Consider the following 17546-nt stretch of genomic DNA (forward strand, 5'->3'; position numbering starts at 1 on the left):
CATCCTGCCGCACCGCGCCCGCGTGCGCGAGTATAAGCCCCGCCCCGGAACTGCGGTCGGCGCTGCAGCCGAGGAAGAGCTGTGGCGTTTTGTAAGGCGGTTGTCCTGCCGGCGTCTGTGGGAGCCGTAGCGGCGTGTGCTCACTGTGAGTACCGGTGCTGGAGCGGGGGCCTGGGGCCGGTACCCGAAAGGAGCTGGGGGCGGGCTCCTCGGCGCCCATGTCGGGCCTCTTCAGCTCACTGGGTTCTCAAGTCCAGAGAGGCGGCTGCCGGCCCGGTCAAGCAGCCTGTCGACCCTGCGCCGGGTCCCCTTCTGTGGGTCTCGGGGCTCGGAGGCCTCGTCTTTCCCGCTCCGTGCGCCTGTTTATGCGTGAGCGGAGGCGCTAGGGCCAGTCACAGGGCTGGACGCTGCGAGCAGGGGCCCCGCTTGCTCTGCAGGTCGCGCTCTGCAGGTCGCCCTCCGCGTCCCGCCCATGTGCGTGACCATCCCCAGTGCCTCTCATCACTGAACTCCAGTCGTTGGTACTTGGGGCGGTGAGGTTCGCTGGGTGAACCTTCCTGCGTGCCGGCGTGCTCAGCCTGCGAGGCGCCATGCTGAGCGGTTTTTGACGTGCGTCACCTTTTTGTATTAGCGTAAGCGTGCCCGGAGACAGAGCCTCATCACCTGCGTTTTACAGACGAGGACACAGGCGCAGAGAAATCAGTACATTCGCCACAGACTCAGAGTTGGCGAGTGATGGGCCGGCTTTGAACGACGGTTCGTTCACCTTTGTCTTTCTCACAGGGTCTGTTATTTTTCTTAACCTTTCTGAAAGGGGAGAACAAGGATCCAGTTCCACTCGAACTGTGCTACTGCTGAAATGGTTTTTAAATCACTTACAATGTAATGAAAAAGCTGTACGGGATGGATGGGCTTTAAGCCATTTGGCAAAGGCCAGAATGGTGGCGCAGGCATTTAGATGTTCTTGGGGCAAGACTTGAGGAGGAGAAAGCTCTGTTCACTTTGGATAAAGCTGGCCTCCTCAGCCGCCCTCAACGCCCACCCCTGAAAAAAAAAACAAAAAAAAACCCAAATTCTCACTCTGCCTTCCATGTGGCTTGGGTATCGCAGCCTTTATCCTCCATGCTTTCCATAATTTTATTTATTTTTCTAAAACATTTTGTGACTTAGGTATTATTAGGCCCCTCCTTCTCTCAAAGAGATGAGAACACTGAGGTTCAAAGAGGATTAAGCAGGGTTTCCCAAGGGAACACAAGCAGTTAAGTATTGGATATGGAATTCAAACCCCATCTAGCTCATAAGTCTTTGCTCTCTATTCTGTTCGAGGCCAAGCTATCTGATTTGTGGGTGTATTTCTTTCCTTTTTTGATCTTCTCTAGCTGGGAGCATCAGCTCTAGCTGGGAGCATCAGTGTTCAGAGCCATCTTTGCAGGGTCTGATATCCTGTAGGCTGCTTAGAAAATACTTGTTGCGTCAGAATCCAATGCTTTTCAGTTGCCAGTCTAATCGAACACCTCTCTCCTTTTCAGCAACCATGAAGTTGAAGGACACCAAATCAAGGTCAAAGGCACCAAGCTATGGCAAATTTCAGACAAAGGGAATTAAGGTTGTGGGAAAATGGAAGCAGGTGAAGATTGACCCAAATATGTTTGCAGATGGACAGATGGATGACCTGGTGTGCTTTGAGGAACTGACAGATTACCAGTTGGTCTCTCCTGCCAAGAATTCCTCCAGTCTCTTCTCAAAGGAGGAGCCCAAGAAGAGAAAGGCACAAGCTGTTTCAGAAGGAGAGGAGGAAGGAGATTCTAGCTCCTCAAAGAAAAAGATAAAGTTGAAAAAGAGTAAAAATGTGGAAACTGAAGGAACCAATGCCCAGAAAGACTTTCAGGTCAAAGATGCTGAGCCAGAGCCCCTGGGAGATGGTACAGTTTGTTCTGATCCAGAGATAGGGGAGATGGCATCAGAAAGCCCAGCCCAGGCTATTCCAAAAAAGAAGAAAAAGCAAGGGAAAAAAAAATCAGAACCTTCTCAGGGTAGTACTCCAAACGTGCCGAAGAAAGCAAAGACGTGGATACCTGAAGTGCATGACCACAAGGCAGACATATCAGCTTGGAAGGACCTGTTTGTACCCAAGCCAGTTCTCCGAGCACTCAGCTTTCTGGGCTTCTCTGCACCCACACCAATCCAAGCTCTGACCTTGGCACCTGCCATCCGTGACAAACTGGACATCCTTGGTGCTGCTGAGACAGGTAAGGGCACCCTTATCTGGCCAGGGCAAGATTGCTTCTGGATTGAGCCTGTGGCTGCTAACAGGCTGGATGGCTGGGGAGAGAGGCCGAAGCAATGGTAAATGAAGGTGTTTTAGAAGCCAGCCAGCTCTGGGTTGAAATCTGCCATTTCCTAATTGGTACCCTAGGCAGGTCACTTTATCTCTGTGTGTCGTATAGGCACTATTATGAAATGGAGATAACAATACCTACTTCTTTTGCTGTGTCGGTTAAATGTAAATGCTACAGCAAACTGAAATTTCCACAGTACATTGTGAGTGATCTGCAAATGGTTTTCTTCCTGTTCTTGGGCCTTTTTTAAATGGCTCAGAGGGGTAAACCAGGGCTAAGATCAGCCCTCTGGAGAGGTAGATCTTCATTAGTATAAGGAATAAGTGTCCAACTCTCAACTGTTGTCCGAAGATAAAAAGGGCTGCTTTGGGAGTTGGTGAGTTTATTGTCATTGGAAGGATTTGAATGTGTGATAAATAACTATTGGGTGGATTTTGTAGGCAGATTTGGGCATCAGGTGATTGTTGGGACTAGGCATTGTTTAAAGTTCCCTTATTCCCTGGGCCATCTAAGACTTTGTGAAGCAAGACAGGTTGAGTCTCCCTGGGTGGACTAAACTGCTGACTAGGGGGAGTGGCTTGTACTGCCTGGAACTATTAGTCCAGCTAGACCAGCAGTAACTAATAGAAATGTATATTTCAGTGCCAGTGAGCCACAGATGTAATTTTAAATTTCCTAGGAGCTGTATTAGAAAGGTGAAAAGTAATAGGTGAAAATTAATTTTTACAATGTATTTAACCAATTATATAAAATATTTCAATATGTAATTAATGTAAAATTACATTCTTTACATTCTTTTATACTAAGTTTTAAAAATCTCATGTATTTTGAACTTAACAGCACCTCTCAATTTAGAGTAACCACATTTTAAGTGCTCAATAGCTATATGTGGCTAATGGCTACTACTTGTATGGCATAGGACTAAACCATCTGGACACTTGGTGCCTTGGGTTTCTAGAAGAGTGGTCAGGAAACTTGGGGTGAGATCGTACATGAGAGTCACAGAGATGGAAGAGTCAGGAAACTCCAAGAAAGGGGAATGGAGGTAATAATAACAACTTAGAACATTTACTTAGCATTTAAAATGCATCATGCGCCGTGTTAAGTGCATTATATTGATGAACTCAGTTCTCAGCCCCCCTGAGGTGGATTCTATTATTATTCCCATCTTACTGATGTGGAAACTCTGGCTCACGGAGGATAGGCAGCATCCCTGAAACTGCACAGCTGAAAGTCGTAGTGCCGGGTCGTTAAGCATTCTGCTACACTGCTTTGATATGTGCAGAAGCCTGGAGGTAGGTTCTGGAAGGCGGAGGCAAGGCTGTGTGAGCCACTGTGGCTAGAATCTGACCTTGGGATTCGTACCACAGCTCCTGTCAGGCCTCCGCATGGATTGTTGTGAGTGTGCAGGTCCAAGGTTCAAAAAGACTTGGGGCTGTGGACGAACTGCTGCCCATGTAGATAATAAATATACCCCTGACCCGCACAGGATGCTTTCAGCCCCTTCGTAATCTTTCTTTCCCTGGCCTCTCTCCTTTTCGTCCTCAGGCAACCTCTGATAGATTTTCCTATCACGATTGTCCTGCGGGGGGGCCTGCGGGGTCTCTGCTCCCGCTCCCCACACAAGAACGCAGGACATGGTGAGGCCAAACAGGAACACCCACGGAGCCATAGGTAGGGGAGTCACACCACTATACTCTCGCTGGCGGCTGGGTTGGAGACACAGGGACCAGGAGCCACACAATTCTCAACCCTCACTGCGCCGCTTGCAGACTCAGCCACCATCTTCTTGCTAGGCCCCACTTGCTGCTAGCGTAGCCACGGCAGTTATATTCGTGGCCAATGGCTCACTGGTTACAGCTGACGGCCAACTAGCCACAGCTGATGGCCATTTGATCACAGTTGATGGCCATTTACTACCTGAGCCAGCACCTTTCTATGTGAGGCCGAGAGCCTGGAAACTGCTTTTTGGGGCTCTGTCCCCACAACGGTAGATTACATTTTCCAGAATTTTATATATTGGAATCATATGTATTTTGGGAATATAGGTATCTGTTCTTTCGATCGGCATAACTTTGAGGTTCAACCATGTTATTGAAAATACCAGTACAGTAAGTCTTCACTTAATGTCTGTTAATATTTTTCCTCTTCTTCTGCCTTCTTTTGGATTAAATATTTTTTGTGATATCATTTTATCTATTTATATTGTGTTGTTAGCTATAACTCTTTGTTATGTCCTTGTAGTAGTTGCTTTTGAGTTCACAGTATATATGTTTCATGTGTCATATTCTACCTTCGAGTGATAATGTACTATTTTACATGTAGTGCGAGAACCTTACAAGAGTATGTTTCCGTTTATCCTCTCCTCTGGGCTTTTTGTTTTATACTTTATGTGTTAGAAATCCCAAAATACATTTTTATTGTTTTTGCTTTAAGTGGTAACTAGGAAAAACACATCTTTTGTATTTACCCATGTTACCATTTCTGGTACTCTTTATTCCTTTTTGTTGATCCAAATTTTCATCTGACTCCATCATTTCTTTTGCATGAAAGACTTCCTTTAGTATTTCCGCCCCCTTCCACGTCCCCCCCAACTCCAGTTCAAGCCGTTGTTTCTCAGTCTAGTTGTGTAGGACACAGCTCCCTGGCCCATGCTGGTGTTATGAGCTTTGCGCTCCCCCCGGCTCAGGCAGTTGGTCGCCAGTCGTCGGTCAGTGCTCACAGCAGCTCACAGCAGCTCTCGCCGGCTGCCGGCCGCTCACGCTGGCCACAGGTCGCTCATGGCAGCACACAGCAGCCCGCGGCAGCTCACGCCAACCTCCAGCTGCTCAAGGCAGCCCAGCTCCAGGGAGAGTTGTTCACAATCTTAGCTGTAGAGAGTGCAGCTCACTGGCCCATGTGGGAATCGAACTTGCAACCTTGGTGATAGGTACACAGTGCTCCAACCACCTGAGCCACCGTGCTGGCCCCTCCTTTAATATTTCTTATAGTCCAGGTCTACTGGCAATAAATTATTTCAGCTTTGTACACCTAAAAAAGTTTTTATTTCGCATTTGTTTTCAAAAAGATTTTTGCTGAGTGTAGAATTCTAGATTATCAATTATTTTTTTCAGTTCTCCAAATACAGATGTTGTTACACTGTCTTCTAAGCTTTCATTGTTTCTGATGAAAAGTGCTGTTTTTTCTTATCTGAAGTTTTATGGGTCTGTTTTTGCTCTCCTTTTTTCTTACAGTTCTTGCTTATAGTACCTTGTTTCCTTAGGAGTTATTTTTTACTGAGAGCTGCTCATTTTCCTCTGAGAATTCTTCGAGGCCTATGATAAAGGTTTCTTCCTCCAGAGATCATTTATTTGCTTCTGCTTAGGACGTTAGAACTACTTTAAAGTCTCAGCTTGAGGTGTTTTGTTTTGTTTGTTTGTTTGTTTGTTTTGAGCACCCCGATGTCGTGAATTTGGACTCCATATACATTCAAAGGTCAGGTTGAAAATGTTCAAGCATAGACAAAAGCATGCTAATTTAAAATTTTTTCCTCAAAAACTAAGAAAAGAATTTTTTTTACTCCTTCCCCACCAAAGAAAGGTCTTGGTAAAATACTATACAGATTTCCATTCCCCGCCCACCATGTGTTCCTTAGCAGCCTCTCTCTCTCTCTCTCTCTCTCTCTCTCTCTCTCTCTCTCTCTCTCTCTCTCTCTCTCTCTCTCTCTCTCCCTCTCTCCCTCCCTCCCTCCCTCCCTCTCTCCCTCCCTCTCTCTCTCTCTCTCTCTCTCTCTCTCTCCCTCTCTCCCTCCCTCCCTCCCTCCCTCCCTCCCTCCCTCCCTCCCTCTCTCTCTCTCTCTCTCTCTCTCTCTCTCTCTCTCTCTCACACACAAACACAACTTGCCCATCTCTTTAGTGTTTCATTGTTTGGACATGAATTCAGTGCCAGCCGTTTCCTCAGGCTCCTCCTAATTATAGGTGCAGTGCTGTAAGGGAACCTGTGCAGGGTGAAGGAGCTTTGGGTTGGTCAAAGTGGTTCTTGGCTCTTTGAAGGGTCCCTTATTCTGCATAAAACAACCCAGACGAAAGTATGTGCATCTGTTGATTTGGTTGTTCCCCCTCCCCCCGTTTGTTTTACTTCTAAGGAAGTGGGAAAACTCTTGCCTTTGCCATTCCAATGATTCATTCAGTGCTGCAATGGCAGATGAAGAAGAAGCCTCCCCCAGCTCTGAGTAACACAGGCGCATCACCTGGCGAGACCAGAATTGAGGCTGAAGCTGAGACTGGGTCACCAAGCAAGGCTGAAACTGACTCTGGAGCTTTGTCAGATGAGATTAGAATCGAGAGTGAAGCACTGCCCAGTGAGGCTGGAACGAAGGCTAGAGCACCACCCAGCAAGGCAACAGCCAAGACTGGAGCTGCCATCTCAGACCAGTTGCTCCCCTTCTGTGATGATGATGCTGGTGAAGGACCTTCTTCCCTGATTAGGGAGAAGCCTGTCCCCAAACAGGAAGAGGACAAAGAGGAAAAACTTGATGAAGAGCAGACTGGAAAGTTAAAACGAGAGTTAGGTGGCAAAACTGCCACCTGTAAAGCACATCCAGAGCGTCCTCTGCTTGGACTGGTTCTGACTCCCACTCGAGAGCTAGCCGTCCAGGTCAAACAACACATTGATGCTGTGGCCAAGTTTACAGGTGAGGTTTGGTTCCATTTAATAAATATTTCCTGAGAGGATCCTAAATGCTGGGGTGGCAAAGGTGAATGAGCTGCAGCTCCTGCCCCTACGGGAAACCTTTCTCATCTGTCACAGAATTAAAAACCCTACTGAAAATTGAGCGGCGCTTTCTCAGTTCTCCTAAGAATGACACATAGCTAATGCCATTCTGAATGCTTAGGAACTTAGTTAATTTATTGGCTACAATGGATGCTGTGGCAGGGGTTGGCAAACCACCTGTTTTTGTAAGTAAAGTACAGCCATTTGTTTACATATTGTCTATGGAAGCTGTTGTGTGACCAAGGCAGAGTGGACTAGAATTAAAAGTAGTTAAGCCCACGAAGCCAAAAATGTTTAGTGGACTCTTTAGGAAAACGTTTGTCAACCTCTGCCTTGGGGCATTTAAACTTACTTCTCTCAGGGAATTCCTTTGGGGCAGAGCATCCCAGTGGGTATTTTAATTATAAAAGCAGCAATTACTTACCAAACTTACTGTGTGCAGGGCACTTTGCTAAGCACTTTGCCTACCTGATTCTGTGTGTTTCTTTCACACTGGATGCCTGACAAGTCCTCCACGAGACAGAACAGAACACGAGGCATTAGAGGAGATTCAGGGTAATTCTGATTGAGGGGAATGAGCACCCTAGGGGAGGTGTGTCGCAGCTACAAGGAACGTTACTGCCAGCGTCGTGCTGCTCCACTCTCAGTTTTTCCGGAGCTTTGAATGTAAGCATGCCTGGGTTCAGATGCAGCCCTTTGGCTGTGGCTGAAGGGGACAGAGAAGAAAGAAATGAGGTTGAGGAAGTAGGCAAGGCCCAGAGAGAAGACTTGGTAAGTCCTCTAGGAGTGCACCAACGGTCAGGCCAGGTCAGCTCCCCTGGAGAGAGGAGCATTGCTATCGTGTTTCCCCGAAAAAAAGGCCTAGCCAGACAGTCAGCTCTAATGTGTCTTTTGGAGCAAAAATTAATATAAGACCCGGTCTTATTTTACTATAATGTAAGACCAGGTCTTATATTAATTTTTGCTCCAAAAGATTCATTGGAGCTGATTGTCTGGCTAGGTCTTATTTTCGAGGAGACACGGTAGTAACTGACAGTCTCTGCCAATTTGGGGGTACCTGTGTCATCTGTGGAAGAAAATAAGCAGCTCGATTGAATAACAGTGTCCCTTGTGTTTTGTGTACCATAGGAATTAAAACTGCTATTTTGGTTGGTGGAATGTCCACCCAGAAGCAGCAGAGGATGCTGAAACGCCAGCCTGAGATTGTGATCGCCACTCCGGGCCGGCTGTGGGAGCTAGTTAAAGAAAAGCACCCTCATTTGAGCAACCTTCGGCAGCTCAGGTGAGAGACAGTAGCTCCCCTTTCCCCCTCATCCACTTCATGTTCTGAAGTGGGCCTCAGGTGACACGGTAGTATATGCGATGCCTTCTCCCTGTTGTTGCAAATCGGCGATGGTGGTCGTGGGTGTGTGTGTGTGTGTTTTGAAGGTGGGGGTGGTCGTAGAGTGCTGTACATGATTCCTCTTACCTGCTACTAACCAGCTCACGTGGGTCTGGCTCCACAGATGCCTGGTGATCGATGAGGCTGACCGGATGGTTGAGAAAGGCCACTTTGCTGAGCTTTCCCAGCTGCTAGAGATGCTCAGTGATTCGCAGTACAACCCAAAGAGACAGACTCTTGTTTTTTCTGCCACACTGACCCTGGTACATCAAGCTCCGGCTCGAATCCTCCACAAGAAGCACACTAAGAAAATTGACAAAACTGCCAAACTTGACCTCCTTATGCAGAAGATTGGCATGAGGAGCAAGCCCAAGGTCATTGACCTCACAAGAAATGAGGCCACAGTAGAGACGCTGACAGAGACCAAGATCCATTGTGAGAATGACGAGAAAGACTTGTATCTGTACTACTTCCTGATGCAGCATCCAGGCCGCACCTTAGTGTTCGCCAACAGTATCTCCTGCATCAAACGCCTGTCGGGGCTCCTGAAAGCCCTGGACATCATGCCTCTGACCCTGCATGCCTGCATGCACCAGAAGCAGAGGCTCAGGAACCTGGAGCAGTTTGCCCGTCTGGAAGAGTAAGGCAGGCCTGCGCCCAGAGCCCAGTCTGGCCATTGGGTCAAGGTCGCTGGGACGGTGGGGAGATGGTGGGAAGCTACCTTCTATCTTGGGGGCCTTATCAGTAGAAGGTATCCTTTTTTATGTGCCCTGTGAGGCAGGCTTACCCTCGTCTAGTGCATTTATTTGGTCGCTTAGTAATACCCAATAGAAAAGAAACTTCCTTAATAATGAGTTATGGTGACAGTAATACCAACCATTATTGAACACTTAGCAGTAGATTAAGTACTGTGCTGGCATTTTAGATTACCTGTCACATCCATTCACTTCTAATGTTCTTAAGAAGCAGAATAGACTGAGATCAAATCCTGGCTGTGCCACTTCTAGCTGGTCAAATTACTTCTCTGTGTTTCAGTTTTCTCATAAGTAGTATAATAATAGAAGCCACCTCAGAGGGCTGTTATGAGAATTAAATGAATTTATGCACATAAAGTGTTCAGAACAAATCCTGGCACTTAGTATGTACTTGCTAAATGTTAGCTTTCAAATTTACCAGTCGTTATTCTCATTTTATCGATGAAAAAAAGTAAGATCTAGAAAAGCTAATCAGCTTGCCTGAGGTTTCTCAGCCTGGCAGATCTGGGGCTCAGACAAGCCTGGCAGACCCCAGAGCTCATGCTGTGCCCGACATGCTGTTGTCCATCTGCTTTGGGGACAGGCTGATGCTCAGGCAGCAGGGGCAGATTGTCAAGATAAAGGCCTGGGCAATTGAGGCCTATTTTAAACTGACATTTGCCACAGTGTTTTTTTTGTCAGGACGATTAGTTTCTAGAACAAGTGTCTGGTTTACCTCCCTTATTGAATGTTGGTAGGTAGAGTTAGTAGTTGGCTGGATCAGGGATTGGCAAACTATGGCCCATGGGCCAAATTTGCCTCACTGCCTGTTTTTATAAGTAAAGTTTTATTGGAACACGGCAAGGCCCGTTCACGGATTATCTGTGGCTGCTTTGGCACTGTAACGGCAGAGTTGAGTAGTTTCAACGGGACTATCACCCACAAAACCAAAAATTTATTTGGCCCTTTACAGAAAAAGTTTGCTGACTTTGACTTAGAGCAGTGGTTTAATGTTTTACAAATTTTACTTTGCATCACATTCTGCAGACCTACCTCAGAGACACAGTGAGTGGGGACCCTGAAGGGCCATGGAATCTTAAGTTTTTAAGACAGGCTTCAAGTGCTTTCGGTTTTCCTCAAACTATACATATGTTAAGAAACATCATTCCACACATATTATCAAGTTCTTACTGTGAACCAGGCACTGGTAATAGCACAGTGAATAGTGCGAAGTCTCATGGAGTTTACATTCCAGGGGAGGGAAGTAATAAATTGAAAAGTAAGTATATATACCATGTTTCCCCGAAAAAAAGACCCAGCCGGACCATCAGCTCTAATGCGTCTTTTGGAGCAAAAATTAATCTTATTTTACTATTAAGACCTGGTCTTACATAAGACCGGGTCTTATATTAACTTTTGCTCCAAAAGACACATTAGAGCTGATGGTCTGGCTGGGTCTTATCTTTTGCTCCAAAAGACACATTAGAGCTGATGGTCTGGCTGGGTCTTATCTTTTGCTCCAAAAGACACATTAGAGCTGATGGTCCGGCTGGGTCTTATTTTCAGGGAAACACGGTAGTTGTCATGTGGTACTAAGTGCTAAGTAGTAAAGTTATGTGGAGAGTATGCAGACTGGGTGTGTGGTCAGGGAGGCTTCTCTGTTAAGGTGAGATTTAAACAGAGAATAGAAGAAAGTAAGGAAATGGGAATGATCTGAGGAAGACCTTTTAAGACCTAAGGTATAGCAAGTGCAAAGGCTTAGAGGCAAGGCCACGTTTGACATGTTTGAGGAAGAGCAAGGACATGTATGTGACCAGAGGTGAGTAAGTGGAGGGTGACAGGAGATGAGGTCACTGACCTAGAACGCGTGTGGCCTCACTACTTCACTTGAGGTGGTCTTTAGTATTGCAGAGCGTGCCTTGGTGACTGTGGTCAGTGAGACCCAGGATTGCAGCCTGGCTCCACAACTGAATAGCTGTGTATGTACCTTGGGAAGTTAATCTCTCTGAGCCTAAGTTTCTAAGCCTGTAAAAAGGAGGAAAATAGCGTTATGTCGTGAAGTGTTTGTAAGGACGTAGTGTTTAGAGTGCTCAACAGGTGGGAAGAACCTGCTGAGTGACAGGTGTTACTAATGACCTTTCTTTCTGTACCACAGTTGTGTTCTCCTGGCAACAGATGTGGCAGCTCGGGGCCTGGATATTCCTAAAGTCCAGCATGTCATTCATTACCAGGTAGGGACATCAGGGAACTTGTAGGCGGCTCCCAGCATCGAGTGGGGAATTTTGAAAGCAAAGATGGGCTGGAGGAGGAGCTGTCAGTCCCGAATCTTCATGCAGCAGAGAAGAACACTGATGTCTAGTGACTGACCAGCTGCTGCCACTTCTGGAACACAGTGGTGACACTTATTCTCATAACCTCTTGGTAGTGTCTGATGTCAAAGAGCCTGGCTGTCTTTGACTTGGGCAAGCTACATGATCTTGGCAGGTGACAGTCTTCGTTTACTCCATGAAATGGAGATAATAAGCTTAGCATGTCAAGTGGTTACCTTGGTGCAGAGAAGTAGAAGAGTGTGGTAGGTAAGACCTGCTTCGGCTTAAATCCCAGCTGTGTAACCTTGAGCAAGTTCTTTAGTCTCTCTACCTCAGTTTCCTCATTTGTTAAATGGCAGTTATTATAGTATCTACTTCTAAAGTTCTTACCAAGTACAATAAGTTATTACGTGTGAAGAGCTTAGAAAACCGTGTAAGCACTTAATAAATGTAAGCTGCTGTTGACAGCGACATTAGTGCATGCCCCTAGTGAATATTAGTAAATATAGGGTGGTGGGTGGAGCCACACTTCTGGGGTTTGATGCTTCTTGGCTGCTTCGTAGTTGGCCAGCTTTGGGCGTGTGACCTAGCATCTCTTGTTTCAATGTCATTGTTTGTAAACGGAGTAATGATGCTACCTCCCCTGTAGGGTTATTAGAATTAAATGAGGTAATGCCGATGAAGCTTTTAGCACAGTGTGAGTACTCAATAAATGGTAATTATTCTGGCATTATTGTTTCTCCTTTTTAGTGCTTCATGCTTTAAAAAAAATTTTAGGGTGTCAGTTCAGTTTAGCAAATCTTTATTCTTCCTCTTTTTGGTGAAGAGACTGGGTCAGCTGTGTGAGATACCCAGATGAACAAAATACATTTCCAGCCCCTAAGAACTAGGAGATCCTCTAGAGGAGATGAGGTGACGACAGCCGTAATTTAAGGCAGAAGATAGTAGAAGGTTACAAAATACAATGGGAGAGAGAGGTAACTTCTAGTTTGGGAGGTTGGAAAGTGCTTTCTAAAAGGTACTTGGCATTTAAGGATGGAGAGGATGTGGGCATGCAGAGGTAGGAAAGGAAGAAGGAAAGAACATGGGAAGGGAGCAGTTGGCTGAGAATGAGAAGAGGAGGTGTGTTGGTAGAGGAAACTGAAGAATGGCAAACAGAGTTCATTTCTAGCACCATTATAAACCATTCATAGTGGTGCTTGGAGCACTGCATTGGAAAAGATATTGAGCGTTATCTGTGCTCAGTGGAGAAGACTGTTCTTGATTAGTGGTGTGTGCCTTGAGAGGGGAGGGAGGGGTTGTAGCACCCAGGCCACTTTCTCTGTGGATGACATATCCAGTCTGTATTGGAGTAGAGGCCGCGTAGCCCAGGGGTTAGCATGGACTTTGGAGCTGGACTGCTTCAGGTCGAATCCTGGTCCACCCCTTAGTTGGATAACCTAGGAGGAATTGCTTAATATCTGTGTGTTTCAGTTTCCTGGTCTGTGATATGGATCATCTTAAAAGCATCTTTTTCATATTATTGTGAGGAATAAATGGAATAATACATGTAGAGTGTTTAGAATTGCCTGGTGCATTATAATTAAAATGTGGGTTGTGATTAAAATCATCAACCATCCATGCAGAGTTAATGAAGAACCAGTGGAGTTTTTAGAGGGGGTATGATGGTGTAGGGACGGCCAGGAGAGCAGTTTCCAGGCTCTCGGCCTCGTGTGGAAGGGTGCTGGCTCGGGTAGTAGATGGCCATCAGCTGTAACCAGTTGGCCATTAGCCACTGTTGTTTTGTATATAACTGCCGTGGCTGCGTTAGCAAGTGGGGTTAGCAAGCGCTGATGGCGGATTGCAGATGGTACGGGTTGTGTGGTCCTGCTTCCTGTGTCTCGCCCGGCCGCCAGTGAGCATGTAGTGGTATGAGCCCCCTCTCTGTGGCTCCATTGTTGTTGCTTTTCGGCCTCAAGGTCTCCTCCGTTTACCTGCCGGGAGCGGGAGCTGAGACCCTGTATTACAGATGGTCAGAGCTCTGACTCAGGAAGATGATATTGGCAGCTTTGGGCCGGGTCAGGGAGAGTGGGGAGGACTGGAGACCAAATGAGAAGTGGCTGCCATTTTCCACTTGAGTGTCATGAGAGCTGGAACCAGGACGGGCCTGGGAGGGTGGGCGTACACATTGAGCCCGCAGTAAACCTGGGACTGAGGGAGAAGGGCTGGGTCGGGCCACAGTGTGTGGAGGCTTCTACTGCCTGGCTGAGGTAGAGGGCCCGCACTGGGCTGCTGGCCCTGAGGGGAGAGCAGTGTTTGCTGAGGGCCACGTGTTGACCTCCCAGTTCCTCCTTTGGCAGGTCCCTCGCACCTCAGAGATTTATGTCCACCGAAGCGGTCGAACTGCTCGTGCCACCAATGAGGGTCTCAGCCTGATGCTGATTGGGCCTGAGGACGTGATCAACTTTAAGAAGATTTATAAAACCCTCAAGAAAGATGAGGACATCCCATTGTTCCCTGTGCAGACAAAGTACATGGATGCCGTCAAGGTAAAAGGAGTTAAAAGCCCAGGGCTGATAAGCGGAGGGACTGTACCTCACCCTGGAAGTAAAACCCTTGGAAACCAAGTAATGGTTCTGCCAGCAGCTAAACAGAGATGCATTTTAAAAAAGGGAGGGGAACGGGGGGCACTGTACCTGCGACGAGGGAGAAGGGGTGAGTGGCCAAAAGTGAGAAGTTTTCTTCCTGAGCCCCTTTTTCACTGTCTGCCCCTAAAGCCTTCACCACCACCCCCTGCTCAGGACAAGGGCAGTGGGCACTGCTGCCTGGACATCCCATGGGATGGTTGTAGGGAAATGAGGTCAGCATGTCTTACCTAGGCAGACACTAAAGGTTTGTCACATTCCTAAAGCAGACGCCAGTAATTCCTACTTTGGGGGTTATATTTTATCTTAGCAGGCATTCACTGAGTGGGTGCTACCTACTGTGGGCTCGAGTGTGTCAGGTAGCAACGTGGGTGGATTCTCCTCCGCAGAGGTCCCCTGGCTTGTGAGGTAGGCCAAGCCCATGCTAACGTTCAGGTACGAATGGAGCACTGGGGACTGATGGGCACCTGGTCATACAGGTAGGAAATAGGTTCCCTCCGAGCTTCCTGCAGGCCGAGATGTCCAGAGGTGAAGAGGAGATGAAATTCCAGTAATTGACGGAGCGAAAGTATGGAACAGCTCAAGGACTGTTGTCTCCTCAGGCTTAACAGGAATGTTAGCCACGTGGGGAAGTACGGTGGGAGACGAAGATAGAAAGTTGGAGATTACAGAGAACTCGCATTAGTAAGGAGGATTAGGGGCCACCTGGCTTTCCTTGACCCCTTTCCCCCACATCACGAGATTTTTTTTTTTTTTTTTTTTTTTTTTGGTGTGTCCTGTTACTGAGGTCTGACCACAACACTGATGAGAGGGAGAGTTGAAATGTTTTTGGCAAAGGACAACGTGAAAGAGGGAAGGCAGTTCTGTGAGTTTTGTGTCCCTGTGATTGAGAGCTGGGGCCTAACTCAGGGCCGTTGGGGTGTTTCAGAGTCTCAGCTCAGCTGTGGAAGCCAGCTGCGGAGCCTGGGAAAAGCGTGCCCTTTGGACACCTGTCGATTGGCGGTCTTGCTGATGTGGGCCTGCAAGGGGAGCTGTTCAGGCTTGTTGTTTGGAAAGCTGAGTCTTGTGATTGTGTGTGTACACACTCACATGTAGCGATTGCCATCTGCGTTTTTATCAGAGACCACTGATCTCAAGAGCGTTTTAAAAAACACAACTTAAATGAGACTTTGCTTCCCAGAGGCCTGAACCCTCAGTCAGATGAACATTTTCTGTTCTTTCCTCCAGGAGCGAATCCATTTAGCGCGACAGATTGAGAAAGCTGAGTATCGGAACTTCCAGGCTTGTCTGCACAATTCTTGGATTGAGCAGGCAGCAGCTGCCCTTGAGATTGAGCTGGATGAAGAAATGTACAAGGGTACGTGGTGGGTTGGATGGGACTTGAGCAAGGGTACGTTCAGTTGTTTTTTTGTTTGTTTTCCTTTGTTTTTCCCTTCAACTTTTGTTGGAACCTCCTCACCACCATGGGTCCTGTCAAAATTGGCAAGATGCCTTTCCTTCTTTGTGACAGGCCCTAATCCCAGATGAGCCTGAACCCCTCAGCCTTTGTTCCATCTGTCTCGTCTGTCCGGAGCCTTCAGCTACGTCCCTCTGTGGAGAGGCAGTGGGGTACAGTGACATCGGGGCAGGCTCTGCAGCCAGACCGCCCGTGTTTGAGTGCTGGCCATTCTCTTAACTGGTTATGTTACCAGGTCAGGTTTTGTAATCTCTGTTGTCTCTAGGCTGTCCTTATGTAGAAAACGCAGGTTGTAAAGTACCTACCTCGTGAAGTTGTTGTGAAGATGGCGTGAGTTAATGAGTATAAAGTGCTTACAGCAGAGACTGGCAAGTAGAAAGTATTTGATACATTTCAAGTTACTTACTGTCATTTTTTCTACTACACCTGTCTTCCAAGCTAACGAAGCATCTCACCTGATCTCCACAGTCTCATGACATAAACAGCAGAAATTATTATCCTTTTACAGGTGGGAACTAGAGGCTCGCAGAAGAGAAGCAACTTGTGCAGAAAACAGCTTCACCACCTACTAAGCCCCGACTTTGAACTTGGGCCCGAGGCTAAGGATTCAGGGGTGAATCTGTGTGGTCCCTGCTCTAGGAAAGCTCCCGAGTCTAAGGGGTAGAACCACATCTGGAACTGACAACACCAAAGTTAGGTCCAGTGCCCTTGCCAGCCGACAAGTGGGCAGCTCAGCTCAGATGTTGGCATCTCGGTGCCAAAGCCAGCAAACTCAGAGGCAGACTTAATGCGGTCTGCTCAGCATGGAAGCCAGGAACCAAAGCACTGGGCTTGATGACAGTGAGCTGGTCCTCCTGGGGGCTTGGGCTTGGGGCCTGAGCTGCAGCTGTACGAAGCCCTGGCTTCTCTTCCTGAGGCCAGGCTGGCGTGGAGTCCTGTGGCTGTGGGGCCTGTGGGGCCTGCCTCCACATGTACAGCCCCAGTGCTGGGGGGAGGTGCAGGAGAGCTGGGCTGCATCGACGCTGCTCGCCGTCTCCTGAGGGGTTTATAGCTGTTGAGGTACCAAACCCCAGGCAGCAACTGGGTGGGTTGTGGGAAGAAAACAGATCTTCAAGTCCAGAGATGTAGCTTCTAATCTCAATTTGACAGCCAGCTCTGTGACCTCAGTTTCCTGGACTGTAAAATGAAGATAATTCTTGTCTTAGAGGGTTTTGTGAGGCGTGAAGGACAGTGGCCCCACGTTTCCCTCCTAAACTGTTAGTTAGCTGTACTAGCTTTTGCAGAGAACTTTTGAGCCCCGCCTTCCCAAAAGTTCCAAAACAATTTTCATCACAAGTACTATCCATCAAGGGAAACCAAATGCTTCTACAAATCAGTCAATAACGATCTATTTTGTATTGTGTTTCCAGGAGGAAAAGCTGACCAGCAAGAAGAGCGTCGGAGACAGAAGCGGATGAAGGTCCTGAAGAAGGAACTGCGCCATTTACTCTCCCAACCACTATTTAAAAATGACCTGAAAACCAAGTACCCAACTCAGTCTGGCAAGCCGCCCATGCTCATGCCTGCCCCCAGAAACGGTGCGTCTGCTTTGAGCTGCCTCTCCAAACAGAAGAAGAAGAAGCAACCAAAACCAAAGGGGCAGCAGCAGGAAGAGCCACAGCCAAGTACAAGTGCAAAGTAACAGGTCAGTCTGCTGGTGACCCCACGTTTTGTCTGTGCACCCTGGTTATATGGAAAACCCTGCCTTTCCTTCCACACCGCCCCAATCACGGGAGAGACTGTGCAGGTTTGTGTTGTGGAGTAAGACTTCTGTGCAGCAGCTTATGTACTTCTGTATTTCAGTGTTTACAGGCTTCTTGTGGATTCAACTTGATTTCCTTATTAAAAACAATAGAACCAGCATGTCATCCTGTGTTTTTAGCCAGAATATGGGGGACACTGTTAAAGTCCT

The 17546-nt window shown here is 47.4% G+C and overlaps 1 protein-coding gene across 1 annotated transcript; it reads left to right on the forward strand.

Moving 5' to 3' along the window:
* The first annotated feature begins 2 nt into the window (after positions 1–2).
* On the forward strand, positions 3–17497 carry DDX24 (DEAD-box helicase 24). Its single transcript, XM_033107904.1, has 9 exons — positions 3–145; positions 1530–2249; positions 6463–7011; positions 8220–8373; positions 8597–9112; positions 11362–11437; positions 13855–14043; positions 15367–15496; positions 17005–17497. The coding sequence occupies exons 2-9, from the start codon at positions 1535–1537 to the stop codon at positions 17274–17276; spliced, it is 2601 nt and encodes an 866-aa protein (XP_032963795.1). The 5' UTR covers positions 3–145; positions 1530–1534; the 3' UTR covers positions 17277–17497.
* Positions 17498–17546: the final 49 nt, after the last annotated feature.

The sequence above is a fragment of the Rhinolophus ferrumequinum genome, chromosome 6 (assembly GCF_004115265.2).
Source record: "Rhinolophus ferrumequinum isolate MPI-CBG mRhiFer1 chromosome 6, mRhiFer1_v1.p, whole genome shotgun sequence".
Lineage (NCBI taxonomy): Eukaryota > Metazoa > Chordata > Mammalia > Chiroptera > Rhinolophidae > Rhinolophus > Rhinolophus ferrumequinum.

What these genes read in the sequence shown, in the direction of transcription:
- DDX24 (XM_033107904.1), top strand. Translation starts at nt 1,535, where the DNA reads ATGAAGTTGAAGGACACCAAATCAAGGTCAAAGGCACCAAGCTATGGC. An exon ending in CAGTTTGCCCGTCTGGAAGA is followed by an intron (nt 9,113 to 11,361) that starts GTAAGGCAGGCC and finishes TCTGTACCACAG; the next exon opens with TTGTGTTCTCCTGGCAACAG. An exon ending in AGCATGTCATTCATTACCAG is followed by an intron (nt 11,438 to 13,854) that starts GTAGGGACATCA and finishes CTCCTTTGGCAG; the next exon opens with GTCCCTCGCACCTCAGAGAT.